Source organism: Clytia hemisphaerica, unplaced genomic scaffold, assembly GCF_902728285.1.
Source record: "Clytia hemisphaerica strain Z4C2 unplaced genomic scaffold, Clytia hemisphaerica genome assembly, whole genome shotgun sequence".
Classification (NCBI taxonomy): domain Eukaryota; kingdom Metazoa; phylum Cnidaria; class Hydrozoa; order Leptothecata; family Clytiidae; genus Clytia; species Clytia hemisphaerica.
Window position 1 is genome coordinate 218,012 of NW_027104380.1, and position 17,606 is coordinate 235,617.

The 17,606-nt window shown below is 33.8% G+C and overlaps 2 protein-coding genes across 2 annotated transcripts; both read left to right on the forward strand.

Annotated features, from left to right (window-relative positions):
* Positions 1–2,042: 2,042 nt before the first annotated feature.
* On the forward strand, positions 2,043–6,796 carry LOC136819137 (uncharacterized). The gene is made up of 3 exons (XM_067075311.1): positions 2,043–2,215; positions 2,461–2,577; positions 5,837–6,796. The coding sequence occupies exons 1-3, from the start codon at positions 2,104–2,106 to the stop codon at positions 6,172–6,174; spliced, it is 567 nt and encodes a 188-aa protein (XP_066931412.1). The 5' UTR covers positions 2,043–2,103; the 3' UTR covers positions 6,175–6,796.
* Positions 6,797–7,360: 564 nt separating this feature from the next.
* Positions 7,361–11,482, forward strand: LOC136819172 (YY1-associated factor 2-like). The gene is made up of 3 exons (XM_067075383.1): positions 7,361–7,517; positions 7,929–8,054; positions 10,506–11,482. The coding sequence occupies exons 1-3, from the start codon at positions 7,417–7,419 to the stop codon at positions 10,705–10,707; spliced, it is 429 nt and encodes a 142-aa protein (XP_066931484.1). The 5' UTR covers positions 7,361–7,416; the 3' UTR covers positions 10,708–11,482.
* Positions 11,483–17,606: the final 6,124 nt, after the last annotated feature.

The following is a 17,606-nucleotide window of genomic DNA, read 5'->3' on the forward strand; positions in this document are numbered from 1 at the left end:
CAATAAAGTTTACTGTTGAACTTGGAGATGGAATATTTGTAAATGTAGAATTTTTTTTCATAGCAATTATTTGGGGGGGGGGTCGGATCTAGGCAGGGCTGTCGGATTTAGGACCACTCACGGTATCAATTGAACCAATCTAACCTTACTCAAACGCAATCGAACACAATCGAATATTACCCAGGAATCGGCCGTTCGATTGAGATTCGATTACGTTTGACAATCGAATTACAATTATTCAATCGCGTTCGATTACGTTCGATTGGTTCGATTGCCATTTTTTTTCGAAGTTGTTCGATTGACACTGTCTGGATCTATTTAAGATTGAAGACAAAAATTTGTGAAGAAAAACAACCTTGAGCACAAAAAATGCTTTTTTAAACACTTTCTTCAGCCAAAAAACAAATAACTTTTATAGACTTACCTTCCCCAAACATTGAAGAAGCCTCTACTAATTAAAGTAAATGAGATAAGATAAGATAAAACCTTAAAATCAACCAGAACTTACAACCTTTTGTTCAAAGCAAAAAGACGTACTTTTCTTCCCGCCATCTTGTTTTAGAATGAGAATTAGGGAGGAATGTCAGTAATAAGGAACGTTTAGAAGCTTTTGAGATTTGATTGAAAACATATTGAAAACCGTCCGGAATTAGGCAAGTGTAGTGTACGCTAATTTTAGCCATTTTTTGCTTTTTTTGGGCCAATTTCAGAGGTATAGGTGCACCTTGTCCGGACCAAAGTTTATCAAGTGCGCTCTTCCAGTGCGGAACTTTGTATTTCCGAATTTTTCCTCAAGTGCAGCCTTGCCATACTCTGCAAACTGGATGGGAAACACCTTGCTTTCTGGGGTCAGAGGAATGTAAAGAGATGGAAAAACAGCTTTTCTGATTACTCAAAGTTCAATGATCACTTCTATTGAAAATTCTATTGTAAAAACGTTGATTAGGTAATTAAATGAAAGTCCAGAAAAGACAGCTCGCCATACAAATCGGACGGTTTCTACATGATTTGACGATAAAAATGAAAATTTGTTTTTCCTTTTTTGTCGATTACTAGTTCAATTTTTAAGAATAAGGAGCATAATTTTTACCAATGTATAGCAAAAGAAATTCTTAACGCAATGATATTAAATTGGCTCTTGTAAAACTGTCAGAAGTGGAGTAAAAGTTATAATTTTCTCGAGCTCTAGCTTTCCATATTATGGTGGGGTCATGATGCGGTTATATCAGTAGAATCGCTTGGAAATTCTGAGCAAGAAGATATAGGTACCTTTTCGTATAGGAGAGGTGTACCCAAAATATAAGCCCTAAAAGTTTGCGCATAATCAGGCTTGAAACAAAAGAATTGTGTCACAACACGCTAATCATGCAGATTTTTTATAGCAACAACAAAAGAAACCTATTTACTCGACATAAACTCCCTTAAGGGCAAGAGACCTGGTGTATGATGAGCCGTTTTTCCATTGTTTTCAAAAAGCTGTTTTTCCATCTCTTTACATTCCTCTGGGTTAAGGTAGATCATCTACAAATCTGAGAAGTTTTCATTTCTTTTGCCAAGATTCAATTCTGATTCTTTTAGAAAACTTTTTCTTTTTCTACCGGGTGCGCCAGAAAAAAGTATAAAAGTTTGTCGAGATATTGTAGGCTTTAGGATGAGAATTTTTATTTGATTCTTTTTTCATCATATAGGGGAAAACCTAACTTAAATTTTGGTATATAAAACTTTAAAATCGGTTCAGTCAATCAAAAGTTATGATAAAAAAAACTGAAAATCTTGACTTACCCAAAAATTATAAATTCATTAAAAACAGTGAACAAAATTTGAATGTACAATTACCACTATTATCAAAGGTATTTCGATAAAATGGCATCTATACAGATCAAAACAAATAAAATAAGCGCTTAACAGGATTTGGTATTAAGGTAGGGTAAGAAACAAGGGGGGGCTAGATTTTCAAAGAGGAGGATGAAGATTTTTTATTAGGTAATTGGTAAGACAAATTAGTAAAAGTTGAAAAAACTTGCTTCGTCACTTCAGTTCAATTCTGTTAAAAATATAAATATAAATTTTTAGTAAGTGTAGAAACATAAACAAAAAAATACAATGGATGTAAGCGATTATTCTGATGCAGAAATAAAGCAATCTTTGCAAGAATTTGGCGTAACATGTGGGCCATTAACTTCTACAACAAGAGCTGTTTATGCAAAGAAGCTGTGTAAGTATTATTCTTTCTTTCACCTGGAATTCACTATTGATATTATTATAATAAAAATTGGTAAAAAAAATATATAGCAACATCTTTATTAACTTCATGTAAATTTGCAAAAAAAAAATTTTTTTTACAAAAACGTCAAAGTTATTGACCAATAACATTTTATTTTAACCTTGTCCCAAATAAATTTCTGAAAATTTTAATTTGTAGCATTAAATTTGACAAATTTCTGTTTATCTGATATTTAGCCAAATTGATTGCAACATCATCATCACAAAGTGAACCAGAAGTTGTGCAGGCAAGACAAACCATCTCTGATGAGGATTTTTATTCTTCGGAAGAAACAGTGACCACAAGAAGTAGAAGTATGATTTTAAAGTTTTATTCATTGATGATCAAATGGGTTTAAGCTAAATGATTTAATCCTAACTTAATGCAATAAGAATTTGTTTTTAAATGTTACAGTATGTTCTAAGAATCAGAGATAATTCTTGACAAAATTCAAATCTATATTACTAAACGTAGAATGTGAGTGAGCCGTGAGGGGGCCATTATGGATTTTTGAGATGGGGTTTCGAGAGTTACGTGACCGATTTTTTGGTTGGATGGTTGGTTGGGTGGGTGGTTGAAAACGAAAGCGAAAGTGGTCAGGGGAAGAGTGTGGAAATTAGCGTTTTTGTGAAGAAGTCGTTGCAGTGCAAATCTTTCGCAAATTTAAAAACCCACTTTCCCGTGGAAATAATTGACGTTTTTGGGTTTTTTGGGACCCTTGGGGCATAAGCTACCCGTTGACCGCAAAAATTCCGAAATTCGCGAATTGACCGTTGACAACATTAGGGGTAAAGGGACCCAATGACGTCACAGATTTGGGAAAAACTTCAAAATGCGATATCTCGAGTTTGAAAAGGAGTTGGGAGGTCGGTGACCCCTCATTGGATCGATAATTTTATAGAGAATGAGATGGGAGGGGTTATAAGGCTTAAGTGTGATTTTAAAATTTGGCTGAATTTTTAGGCGTTTTCAGTTGATGACGTCATCAAAACACGTAAAATGCGATATCTCGAGTTTAAAAAGGAGTTGGGAGGTCGTTGACCCCTCATTGGATCGGAAAATTTATGTGGAATTAGTTGGGAGGGATAAGAGTGGGTATATAGAGAATTTGGAAAATAAATATATTAAAATTGAGGCATTTTGGGTCCGATGACGTCATCAAAACCTGAAAATAACAATATCTAGAGTTTGACAAGGATTTATGCAATGATTGACCAGTCATTGGATCGGAAATCATCAAGAGAATCTTTTGAGTCAATAAAGAAATACTTTCAGTGAACTAACTAGTCATAGCTTTCACTAAATGCCCCCACTGAAAGGTCATGTCATGCACTCATAAAGCTTTTAATGCTTTAAAGATTGAAACATAAAAAATAATCGGGAATAATTAATTGATTTGATTATTGATTGATTTAATTATTGATTGATTGATTGATTCTCTATTGCTACTTTGCCTAATAAAAAATAGTCAAGAGGATACTGCGGATAAAATTTCTCAAAAAGTTCTGCGCCATCTTAAATAGGGCGAAATAGACACCAATCCTAGCTAAGGCCCGGACTCCACTCGCCTACGCTGTGATTGAACTTCTCAAGCAAAATCTTTTATGTTGTTGGTCAACAGAAAAATAAAGGAATGCCATTGTGGTCCATTCAGACGTACAGTCGAGAAAAGTTGAAATGCGCCTAATTTCTCTTAAAGTGCATAGTACTTTTTCATGATGCAATCTTTTCTCCAAGCTGAAAGGATTGAATCCATTAAAATGATCGCAGCGCAGACAACGAAGAGACGTGCCTTCAGAAAGCTAGACTTTTTGAGTTTATAGCTATACTTTCACTTTATGGTGTTTCTGTATGACTGTCTGTGTGCCTAGTCTAACCACCGTTAAATGCCTTCGGGAAGGTCCCTCCTAACTTGGAAAGCCAGAATTGGAGCTATTTCACCAAACTACTGGAGCGCAAGTTATTACCGTGAGATTGGGTAACTTGCATCAGTGGAGGCTAACATGCATAGCCCTCAAATGAAAGACCTGACTGGTCATTAAAATACAAAGTTAAATCAAAACAAAAATGGTATAGAGTAGAGCTGCGAGATTTGTATTTTAATGACCAGCCAGGTCTTTCATTTGAGGGCTATGCATGTTAGCCTCCACTGATGCAAGTTACCCAATCTCACGGTACGTAGGCTATCACAACTGCAAAAGTTGAATGTGCGCCTATACAAACTTTTTTCAGGTTTTCCAAATAGATTTACCACACTGAACAAACAGTGAAAACACTCTAAGTGAGGTAAATCTATTTTGAAGACCAAAAAAAAAGTTTGTTTACATTGATTCACATTCAATTTTGGATTCATATGCATACATTCTACTTTTTTGTACTTTGCCGGTATCTTATTTTACCAAGTTAAGAAAGACATTCCTGAGTTACAACCATATAATGGTCTTTAAAGCTCAAGAAGATCTATAAACAATAAAGGTAGTTATTAATAAAATAACAGACAAAGATAAATTACAGTTTGAACAAAAATGTATACAAATGTACATTTGAAAACTTGAGCAAACTTCTTTAAAGATTCCAGAAAAAGAATTGAAATCATTGCTGAAATGAACTTCTGACTAAATTACAGTATTCAGTTTTAAAGACAAGAAACAAAATTAGCCATATACAAAACACTTTTTCCAGTCAAAGACGAAAGAATCAGCTCATCATCATAACCAGTCTGCCATTTTGTTTGTTTTGATTTGCAAAAGTAATATTGTAATTCGTGTTATGGTGTAATTATATACTTTTTCTATAATTTGCATTTATAACACTCGCTTCAGCTTTTCAATGCTAAATCAAAACTAATGAAATGTAATATATAATAATGGTAATAGCCTATAACGTAATATGAAAATGTGTATAACATTTACCGCTGTATGATTTACCGCCTTATTTTTGCGGAACACTTAATTGGCCGGAAATCAAATTACAAACAAACAAACGCAAAGATTCGAGATTCCAGTCCAATATCTATGCGTGAAGCTATGAGTGCCTCCTCGTCGCTGCGCTCCTGCGGGGGCAAAAAGTTTATTACACTTTTGATGACGTCATTTAGGGCCCAAATAACGTCACAAAACATTAAATATGCGATTTCTCGAGCTTCGATCAGTGATAAAAATAATATTTCGTTCTTTGGGATTAAATCAGTCTTTAGTTTCCCATTTACTATCCAAAGGGCTTATGATGCGTTCAGCTTATCTACTCCTCGGCGGGTGCGACGCCGGGTGACGGCTAGTTATTTTACTATTAATGTATTATTTTAAATGTTTTGCCTCAGTTAACTGACCCACTGCAGCATTCTTCAGTGTTATCCTTAAAATTACCCACCATGCATTCTCACTCCAACTTTTCTGAGTTTTTGAAACATTCCCTTCCAAATCTAGCCTTTCAAAGCGCCTGTCTGTTGAAAAGATACTTGAGAGTACACCAATCTAATTAAGATTTTTAGATACATACCCATATGTTCTCCATGGTTGTTTTACGAGAGGACTTTCATGGCCACTAATTAATTTTCTGTACATTTTTCTTAAGGTAGCCAGCAGATCAAAAAAATTATTGAGCTTGACACAACTGATGCACCAATGCCAAAGTTGACTACCAATATCTCAACACCTCGCTCTTACACACCAGACGGTTCTAACTTAACACGCAGGCCCCTTAGTACACCACACCGCCCAGCAACTAAAGTTAGCAGCATACAGAAAACATCTACGTCTGCTGTAACCAATTCTACCGGAAACAAGAAAGGAATTTTATCATATTGTCGTTATTTACTACCTGTCCTTGTGGTTTTGATTTTACTCATGCTGTTAGTTTACTATCACATGGAGGAAGGCGGCTTCAAAGAACTTACCAGCCGATTTAAATAAAAAAATTCATTTGTCATGCTGCCAGTCTCAATTACTGCCAGATCTTTCCAGTCTTAGTTTGATAAACCTAACTAGATTTTGATCATTGGTAACTAATATGGATGTAACCGAACATCCTATTTATTATTTTATTTTGCACAGAAGATATCATTGATCGACTTCCAGTTTGTTATATACTGTAACCCTTCTCCAGATTAGAAAGTCAAAGGAAGTGAAAGGAAAGAAATATTTTTTAGTTATTTAATGGTGAGATTTGAGAATCTTAAAAAGTCTAATTTTAGCAATACCCACCCCCTTGAATTCTTTTCCATCACTATTGATCATATTTTCCTCACCAATTTGCTTTATAAAACTCTTTTGTTATTTGCTTTTTGAACCAAAATATTTGGCAATATAATGTTAAAAATTTTAAAGAAATTATAGTATTTTATACTTTTAAAGCAGTCAATTTTAAAAATCTAAAAGAGGTGTATATCTTAAAAAATATTTTCTTCACTTTAGAGATGTAGTATTTGGTTTAGTAGTAGTATTTGTACATATTTTTTTTCAAACCTTTTTTTTGGTCATTTGTGATGTTTATTGTATTAGAAGGAGAGATAATAATATTTCACTTTTTGTTTTATTTTTTTTGTTCTTTTGTTTTCTTTTCATTTGGTACTTAGGTGAGGTCAATTTAATTTGTTGTTTTACGGGCCAAGCTACCCAAAAAAGAGGGTTGGTCGGTGAAAAAATAAAAATAAAAGTAGAATTTTACTTATCAAATCTCCTAAAAATGCAGCAAAAACTACTACATCTTAAACAAATTGCGAAAGAGAAAATAAAAAGACACAAAAAATTCGAATTCATGGATTAAATGAAAAATTGAACATAAAATTCTTAAAACATTGGAAGAACTACCAAAATTTTGAAAATTATGTAAGGCAGTATGTAAAGCAATGAAAAGAAAAATGTACTACCAAAATCAATTTTATTTTTATTTCGATTTTTAGAATTTCAGGGTCGGTCGGGCCCGTAAAACAACTTATCAAATTGTTCTCTCCTTAAGAAGGAAGACAAGATGAAGATCTTTGTTTTGCTTTTATTTCAAAGTTTCATGGTATTGGCCTTTAATAAGTCAATAAATTGAACTTAAGAATACTTGTATGATGAATTTATTAAAATAACTAATTTCATAATCCACCTTTTTTTGTTCTTTTAGTAAAAATATATCTCCATAAAAACGCAAAAAATAACAAAAACACAATGGGTGATGGAAAATGGGAATGCTCAGTATGTACGTACAAAAACAAATCAGAAGCTTTCAAATGTGAAATATGTGACACTAGGAAAGGTACCTCTACAAGGTATGTCTCCATAAAGGAGAATGGTACAAACTTGTTCTTTGGACTGCATCATTTTCAAAATCATAATTCATATCATATTTAAATTTTTTGTTTTTAAATAAGGGTGATGTCATTTGCTTACTTACTTAGCTTTCACATTCACATTGGATTGACACCGATGTGGAGCAAGATGATCAGAAAGAGGGAAAGAAAAACATTTTTTTGCTTATATCAGCATGATTTAACAATAGGCGGACACTGTCCCGATATGAAATATGTGTCTGATATGAAACGGGAACACTTATGTAAAGACAAAACCTTTAAATAATTAAAAGTGCCAATGCTTTCTATAAAAATGTTTTCATATTGTTTATGCTGATCTTCATTCTTTTCACTTCTCAAGTTGGTTTGTATGTAATTTTTCACTTCTAGGAAACCACGAGTGACAGCTACAATGGTGGCTCAACAAATCATATCTTCTTTCCCTCCAATCCCTCCTATGCCACCGAGCAATAAATATCAAAAGTCCAATTCCGGTGGAAAACGATTACGGAAAAGGTTTGTGTAATACTTCATTTTTTGTCTTCTGTGATGTTTATTGATATTGATATAAATATAAAGTCAAAGATTTATTTTAATAGCTGATTCTTTGTAATTTCCAAAGAAATTTTAAAAAATCTGAGATTAACAAAAAAAAAACAGAGTTCAAATATTCATCAAGCTTGGCCAGTTCCTAACATGGATTTTCAAAAATTTTAATTCTTGTTTTTTTTTCAAAGAACATTTTGTCGACCCTTCAAAAATATGTCTAGAATCGATAGTTCATCAAGCATCTCTGTCTTTTAATGGAGATTTGTTTAATAGGAGACAATAGGAGATTTTTGAAAACTGATTATTTGTATTTTTAAAGGAAAAATTAATTTTTCTTCCAAAAGATCTGCACGAAATTATTTTGTTGACAAAGTTTCAGCAAGAAGATTTATCAAAATATTCTTTAAAGGGAAAAATAAGGATTGTTTTAAAGGAAAATTTATGTTATCCCTCCAAAATCCACACAAAATAAAATTATTGGACAAGTTGTATTATATTCTATTTTTTCAAACAGTGATTCTTGTATTTTCTTCCCTTAAACATATATGGTCAATTAGGTATCTATCATGGAACTAGTTCTTTGTACTTTTGAAGGAAAATTTCCCTGTGTAACTTTTGGTATACCTGGTCTTGCATGGCCCGAAAGGAATTGCTAAATTTTCATAAAGAATATACACAATACACGTTGCTATAATTCTACAAAGGCCTACCTTAATCCCATTAATTTTTCGTGTGTCTTGTATTCTCGCGCAATTCTTTGTATTATTCAAGGAAAATATAATTTTCAGAATGTAAAGAGATGGAAAACAGCTTTTCTGATTACTCAAAGTTCAACGATCACTTCTATTGAAAATTCTATTGTAAAAACGTTGCTTAGGTCATTAAATGAAAGTCCAGAAAAGACGGCTCGCCATACAAATCGGACGGTTTCTACATGATTTAACGATAAAAATGAAAATTTGTTTTTCCTTTTTTGCCGATTACTAGTTCAATTGTTAAGAATAAGGAGCAATATATTGCATGTATTATAAAAGAAATTCTTAACGCAATGATATTAAATTGGTTCTTGTAAAACTGTCAGAAGTCGAGTAAAATCAAGATGAAGTTATAATTTTCTCGAGCTCTAACTTTCCATATTATGGTGCGGTCTCATGATGCGGTTATATCAGTAGAATCGCTAGGAAATTCTGAGTAAGAAGATATAGGTACTATATTTCGTATAGGAGAGGTGTACCCAAAATAAAAGCCCTAAAAGTTTGCGCATAATCAGGCTTGAAACAAAAGAATTTTGTCACAACACGCTAATTATGCAGATTTTTTATAGCGACAACAAAAGAAACCTATTTACTCGACATAAACTCCTTTAGGGGCAAGAGACCTGGTATATGACGAGCCGTTTTTCCATTGTTTTCAAAAAGCTGTTTTTCCATCTCTTTACATTCCTCTGGGTTAAGGTAGATCATCTGCAAATCTGAGAAGTTTTCATTTCTTTTGCCAAGATTCAATTCTGATTCTTTTAGAAAACTTTTTCTTTTTCTACCGGGTGCGCCAGAAAAAAGTATAAAAGTTTGTCGAGATATTGTAGGCTTTAGGATGAGAATTTTTATCTGATTCTTTTTTCATTGTATAGGGGAAAATCTAACTTAAATTTTGGTATATAAAACTTTAAAATAGGTTCAGTCAATCAAAAGTTATGCTACAAAAACTGAAAATTTCGACTTATAGTAGGGGGAAATTTGTAAAATCGCTCGATTTTTTTAGTCAAAGCACTTGTTATACATTTTTGGAAAGCTAAGGGGTAGGGGAATCAAAATAACTTGGGTGCCAATTTTTTTTCGGACACTTTGGTGTGATTTTCGGACAAATACGACGGTCTCAGGCAAAAATTATAGGGTGAAAAATTAATGAAAATTTTAGCTGGAGAAAACGGAGACCTGTTGTATATTTTTGGAAAGCTCTCAAAAAATTAAGATTAGTGATATATTGCGAGTATAATAGTGATTTCAGTACATAACTCGAGATATTGAGCTTCCGAAAGCGCAAAAACTGGACAAAACAGCTGTTTCTGGCTGAAAAACACTGTTTTTAAGGATTAATATCTCGAGTTAGGTAAAGAAATCACCTATAAAGTTAGATTTTCCCATATACAATGAAAAAAGAATCAAATAAAAATTCTCATCCTAAAGCCTACAATATCTCGACAAACTTGTATACTTTTTTCTGGCGCACCCGGTATATGTAAAGGTAAATTACATTTACATCCTTAAAATACAAAAAATGAAGCATTGATTGAGAAGCTTTTTAATATATCTGATTCTTTTAGAAAACTTATTCTTTGTATTTTCAAAGGAAAATCACATCCTTAAAATACACAAAACGAAACACTGATTTATATTCGATATTTTTTAAATCTTTCAGTATGCAATCTGCCAGTAAACTGAAGAATATCGATCGAGAAACTGGTAGAGACATCCAAGTCACTGTAAATGGCATCACTATCACAATCACTGACTACAAATTATCTCCACACGCCATGGAAAGTGAAACACCCGAACGCGAATCGTCGCCTATCGAACCATCTACTGGAGGTGCTTCTTCACAGAGTACAGAAACAGAATGAACGACTTCATTGGTTCAAACGTTCGTATTTGAATGGTCCCGTGTTAGTATTCTTCAGATGAGATTTTTTCGAGGTTTAATGTGCAGAATGAAGCATTTTCTTTCCTCATCATGAGTCTTATGAAAAACAATTTGAAATAAGACTTTGGCGACATGCGATAGAAATACCAGAAATGCTATTATTCGCTTTATTGTTGACATTGTGTCGTTCATATTTTGATTGATCGGAGAGCATTACGAATAAATGCTTTTTTCGCTAACAAACTTGTGTTTTTCCAAACTGGCTTTTGAAACGGTTTTCATAGAGGTTTTTTTATTCGCAAAGGTCAATAGTTTGTATCAAGGTCTTGTTAGAATGAGTAACTTTACATAAACCTAATATTGATGGAGCTTTCAATGAAGTGATTGAGGAATCAAGGAGGCGATGGATATTATTGTCAGTACCAATCTTTACCGAAGAATTTAACATTGATTGGCTTTACTCCAAACGCTCTAAGTAAATTTTATATCCAGTCAACTGTAAATCAGTTAAACTAATTGAAAATTTAACTGTCTGTAACTTAATATTGAGAGCTGTAGTCTCTTGAACATTGCTCACCAAATGAACGTGGCTGGACTGGCCCTTTCGAATGGATTTGAACATGTCAACAGAAATGCTTTGTACCCAAAAAACAATTCTTTTACATTTAGCATGATTTTTAATACTTGTAACTTTTGTATCTTTATGTCTAATTATTTGATATGAAAAAGAGCCTTTTAAAAAGGTTATATGATAAGCATTCGTAAGATTTGTACCTTGATTTCACAAAAGTTAATTGGTTAGGGCGATACCTCATCGGGGTAAAAATTAGTGGAAGGAAAATTTCCCCTGAAATATTTGGTTTATACTTTCCTTTGTATTTGTTGTAGTGGAACCTAAACAATATGAATTTTTAGTATGAATTTTTATCAAAAATTGACAGACAAAAAGTGACCCGGTCTGGTGAAAATTACTCATATACCATATAACTACAGGCTATATCTGTACTTTTTTTCAGTTTGGATTCCTTTACGCTGATATTTTTGTCTTATATGTTTACTTATAACAATAACCACTTCAGGGATGTGCATAGATATGTGCTCAGCGTACGTTGAATTTGGTGAAGCCTATAATTTTCCACCGCCGGATTTTCGCTCACTTTGTTTGTCCACACTCTTTTTTATTCATATGAACAATAAGAATAGCCGAACCTCGCCGTCGATAATTTACTGGTTCTTATTATGAAAAACAGATTGAAATACGTAAGTATTTAATTAACAGTGCCGTAGGAGGCATTTTCATATTGGGGGGGGGGGCTGAAGTTTAGTGACACCGCAAGGGCCAACCATGGTTTGGCCCGGAGGGGGAAAATTTTGAAAATTTGAGCTATAGATTGCTTAAAAATACACTCAAAACATGCACATAAATAGACATAAAAGATAATTATGACAAATTAAAAAAAAAAAAATTATTGTTCTCTTGGGAGAAGTGCCTTCTAGAGGTAGTTGGTTATCTATTATTTTTACATCGTTGGTTGGATATTTGATAGAAAAACTTGTGTTGGATGAAGCGAAAATCAAGGCCGGGGCAAGCCGATCCAACATTTCATCCAACATGACTTGGAAAAAATGAAAATTCAAAAAAAGTACCACCAAACCAATCCAACACGAAAAATTACACAATTCAATGAGAGAGTTTCTTCGTTCTGGCCGCAAATGTTGGATGAAATAATTGATGGCGATCCAACACGATTTTTTTTCTATTTTTTTTTGAATTTTCTTTTTTTTCCAAAATTTGAATTGACGCAGCAAACCGGTCCAACATTTCATCCAACGTCAGAAAAAAGGCATGTTGGATGAAAAGGCATGTTGGATCGGTTAAAGGGACCTCATTCTTCCCTCATGATTTCTTGGGTATAATTTGTAGTTACAGCCGGAAATATGTCGAAAAATAAGCCATGTCCGTCTAGTACATGGCAACGAGGTGAGGCTCATAGTGGGGCTCGAACCTGAACCTCCCAATGCAAATCGCGTTGATTGACAAGTAAGTAAGTAGTGGATTAATTTTTAATGACGTATTTAATATCCATTTTCCGTATAATTATCGTAATTAATCAGAAAGCTTCTAAGATAACCGAGATTACCTCCAATTAGACATCTCTTCCTACTTCGATTTTGTGGTTTTGGTATGACGCTCTTGCAGTATTTCTACCCAGTATTTTTCATAGCATAATTTATTTTTATTGGTACTTATTTCGAAATATTCAATGTCTAATGAAAGAGTTTTTGCATAAATTATGCATCATACATAATATATGCATCACATCAGGTAAACAGCGCGGAAACATTGAAAGCCAAAAAAGCGACACGATCACAAGGCACACGTTGATGGTTGATGGTTGGTTAGACTGTTTAATGAAGTTTTGTCAAAAGTTTGACATTTCACATCCATGAGGTAACCAATTAGATTTAACCTGAATTTCTCTGCTGCAGTGTTGAATGTAATGAGGGATTCTCAGCAAGATTTCTCTATTCATTTGAATTCAAACTCAAAAAAATTCTCGGCAGGAGGGAGTGTTTGGGGGTGTCGTCGTCTGTCGTCTGTCTGTAATATGTAGTATGTTTTGTTATGAAATCCTCTCTTCTTGGAATATATACCAAAAAAGAGATTTGTACAACATGGTTTTGGATTATGTTTTGCAGTTGTTAGTGTCAAATTACAGTAACTTTTTTTGTTTTATTTCAGTCAGTTTCTTGTGTATAAAAATATAAGTAGCTAACTGTTTCTTATTTTCACAGCTTTTAAGCTATTATAAACAAGTATAAATGGGCTAAAGTGTCATATAAGCTGATTGATAGTATTTAAAACTTTTGTATGAAACTGTCAAATACACTATTGCAAAATATTTCAAAGAAAGCTCCATATTGAAATTGATCAATTTAGAGGAGAAAACCATAGATTTAAGGAGCTGGCATGAGCTTTAAAAAATTGGTCAAAGTATTTTTGCTAAAAAAACTTTATCTTCAGGTTTTCTAGTTGTTAATTTCTTTACATCAGTTTGTCAGCACTCCAGTCTAGATAATTATATTACATGCACACAGTCATTTAGATTGGGCCATTCCAGAATTTGTCTGTGACAGGGCATAGTGTCCTCTCCCCTCCTCCTCCCCCCTGGATTCAGGGGGGAATGGGTTTTGAGGTCAAAAGGACATATAGGGGGAAAAGAATTTTTTTTGAAGCCAGGGTGGGGGAAAACGAGGGGGCATGAAAAATTTTCATTCTAGGTATGGGGGGGAACTCACCAAAACCAATTTAAAATTGAAAAACATCTGGTTTTATTTATTCTTGAATTAGAACTACCTTAGGGAAAACTATGAGCGTTAAATTCATCAAATTACAGCTTTTTATGCTTGAAGGGGGGTGGACAGAGAAATTTTTGGAGGCAGGGTGGGGAAAAATGAGGGGGGGGGGGATTTTGAATTTTCATTCTATGGACACTGTCATTTAAATGGTACAAATCATGCACCATGCCAAAAATGGCTTAAAATAAGGTTTTTGTAATAACTTGCCCAAATTACATCAAAAATTAGGGAAAATCTCAGAAAACCTCTATATTAACATTAGAAAGGGTAAAAGATGGTTAAAATCACCCCAGGGGGTTAAATGGCCCAAATATGGCTAATTTGTTGTCCAGACAAAAAGATTGTCCTAAAAAGGGCCATTTAAGCTTAGTCTATACCAAACCTAGTTTAAACTAAAGCTGAATGGTTGTTTTAACTCCTAATAGTAAAAAGGCCCACTTTTTACGTTCTTGGGTCCCAAAATAGGACAATAAAGTTGTCCTTAATTTTACATTAGTTTTAGTATCTAAATTATGAAAGTGGTCAAAACTGAAACTATCAAGTGATCTTTAACACAAAAACACTATGGATAAACATAAAACCTGTAATGTGAAAAGTAAAATGGGCAGATAAAAGGTCCATTTTTGGACAAATTGTTGTCTTTTAGCTCTTCAAAAGAGGAATTTTTTCTTTTATCTTTAGAAAAGTTAGGTAGAGCTATAATAAAAAAGAGTGGAACAACTCTCCTAATTTATACTGTAAGAATATAAACTAAGAAATACTAAATTAGTTTGAATGTAAAAGGGTCCAAAGTTAGACAAAAATTGTCCTGCAAATGATATCTAAAAGCTCCAAAGTCTATCTATTTTTACCGCAACTACAAGACAACATTTTGTCCATTTAATGGCCTGTTTTGACTTATCCCTCATGTTTTTATCATGATTTGGGGTATAATAGTACCAGCTGTAGCTGTTTTAGAGTCAGATATAGGTTAAATGGTCCATATTTAGGACAATTAATTGTCCATACTTTAACTGTTATATTTTACAAAAAGGACAATTTATTGTCCTTTTTTGGGACCGTATAACCAAAAATTTGTTATCTCGACACTAATTGTAAACCATTCATACAGTTTTGTGCAAAAATTTTAGCTTATATAAGCTAATAGTTTTGGCACTATTTTGGAAAAGATAAATAAAATGGTTTGAATCCCTAGCGTTAGAGCACAAAAAGTGGTTAATTTAAATACATTTGCCTTTAGGACAACAGATTGTCCATCAGAGGGGCCGTTCAACGATTTTCATTTTAATCATCTTATGTTTGAGATATTTAGAGCCTGATCTGAGAGGATCTTGAATGAATTTTTGTTTTAAAGTTGATTTTGATGACAATTAATTGCACATACTTTACAACATCTAGGACAATTTATTGTCCATTTTTGGACCTTTTTACGAGATTTTATAATTGGAATCTTGTTGTAGGATAAGGTTCTTCATGTGTACCAAATCTCGACTTGATCGGAGCACCCTATCAAGACTTATTGATCTTGGATAACTCATTATCCTTTCAGTTAGGACAATTCATTGTCCTTTTTAGGACCGCAGTTCAAAAGCTTATATCTCTTTAAGTATACCTTTTACAGTTACGGGACCAGCATGGGTCCGAAAACGGACCTTTTAACTTAACTACAGGTATCAGTGTAGGGCCTAGTAGACATTTACGAGTCTTTAACTTTCAAAACTAGTCAGGGGTGTAAAGATGGTGCAAAAACAGCTATTTTTTGTACCATTTAAATGACAGTGTCCCTATGCATGGGGGGAGACCCTGAAGGACACTATGCAGGGGGGCGGACGGCACAGGATTTCGTAGGTTTGTGAAAGTCATTTTCAAGAGTTTGAATCCTATACGGTGCGTTGGAGTTTGTGTTTGACATTGACTAACATTGACCAAACTTTTTCTGGTTTTATGAGCTCTTATTGATATTTATGAAAATTCCCGTTATATTTTTAAGAAACAAAAATTTTCTAAGTGGTGTCACCTCAGTGCAGTTTGACTCAAGTACAGTATTTCAAAATAGATTAGGTTGGTTAGCGGGTGGAGAGTCAAGAGTCATGACTTTCCTTTCTCTTGAAAATCCAGTATTCCAAAACTTTATCTAAACTAAAAAAAATGCCAGAACCACAAGTGAAAAGAAAAGCAGCTAAAAGATGATTGACAGGTGCGGGTTTGCTCGCGCGGGTTAAAAATTCTCGTGAGCAATCTCGTTATTTATCAGAATGTGAAACGTCTGAATTTCAACCATTTTGAAATTTATGATCTTGCATGATTTTATAATCCAACCACGCTGTTTAATTCACCCGCGATTTTGTCGGCAAGTAACTTGCAAAACTTACTCGTGCTGCAAGTATGAGATTCTAAAATGGTAGAGAAGAGCAATGAATGGAGATGCGTAGTTCATTTGTTTTGAAATTTTGTTGCTTAGATTGGTAAGGTATTTGATGGCTATGCAAATTACCCGAATAAGTTATATAATCAGCATACCCAATCTTAGCAGCTAAGGAAATAAGGAACTCGACAAGGATCTTTGAGGCTGAAATTCTCTGGAAAGATAAGAAACTCCAGACGAGGAGCCAAGTTAAGGTTCCTTTATAAAAAAACCTATAGTCTAGTCAAAGTCTGACAGGAAACAAAAATTCTTCTACTGTAGCCCCAAAATGGAAAACTTGTTCTGAAACTTTAAGTCATTTCAATGGAATTTGAGGAATTGAAATACCACTGTTTTTCATAAATGAAAAAACTTCACTCACTAATATTCACCTGACCTTTTTGGTATTAGATTAGAAGAATTTTTTTCTAAAGGTACAGAAAATCTTGCGTTTACTTACAAAACTCAGTACAAAGCTCATCAGGAGCTGCTCATGTCTCAACTACCTGGAGTTCTTGACTTTTTCCAATAGAAATGTGGCTGTGGAATCTTAGTGCTGGGAGTAAACAAAGCAAACCAAACAAGGTGGTTCATACAAAGGAACCTGAGATCATGTCACCCAAGCACCAAACTTTATTGATATAAAAGATGATGGGCTATTGAATATCAAATTACCCCAGCTAGTGCAAATTTGAATACTATGGGACCATTCAAAAAGTATGTACATTCTGAGGAGGGAGGGAGGGAGCAGGGAGCATGCTAAACTTAAACAGCCACAAAGAAATCAGTAGAAGAGACCACTTTCGTTTTTGCTGAAGATTCCATTTGGAAACTCTCACAACGATTATTTGTCAATGTGTTGTGTCAACTTAAAAGATAAAAAAAGAAGTAAGACTAAAAGCCTAGTTTCTAATCCTGGTACTCAAATATCTTCAACTGCTGAGAACTGAAAACAAAGTTAAGTTCATGCACGAAATTCTCCACAGCAAAGTAGAATGTCTGTACTAACCCCTCCAGCACGCAACCTTCACCTCAGACTGATACCGATCAATGCAATGACTCAGACATACCCAATACAGCTACTTTCCCTCAACCATCTGTCTTTGAATATATCC

What these genes read in the sequence shown, in the direction of transcription:
- LOC136819172 (XM_067075383.1), top strand. Translation starts at nt 7,417, where the DNA reads ATGGGTGATGGAAAATGGGAATGCTCAGTATGTACGTACAAAAACAAA. An exon ending in AGGAAAGGTACCTCTACAAG is followed by an intron (nt 7,518 to 7,928) that starts GTATGTCTCCAT and finishes TTTCACTTCTAG; the next exon opens with GAAACCACGAGTGACAGCTA. An exon ending in GGAAAACGATTACGGAAAAG is followed by an intron (nt 8,055 to 10,505) that starts GTTTGTGTAATA and finishes TAAATCTTTCAG; the next exon opens with TATGCAATCTGCCAGTAAAC.
- LOC136819137 (XM_067075311.1), top strand. Translation starts at nt 2,104, where the DNA reads ATGGATGTAAGCGATTATTCTGATGCAGAAATAAAGCAATCTTTGCAA. An exon ending in TGTTTATGCAAAGAAGCTGT is followed by an intron (nt 2,216 to 2,460) that starts GTAAGTATTATT and finishes TCTGATATTTAG; the next exon opens with CCAAATTGATTGCAACATCA. An exon ending in AGTGACCACAAGAAGTAGAA is followed by an intron (nt 2,578 to 5,836) that starts GTATGATTTTAA and finishes ATTTTTCTTAAG; the next exon opens with GTAGCCAGCAGATCAAAAAA.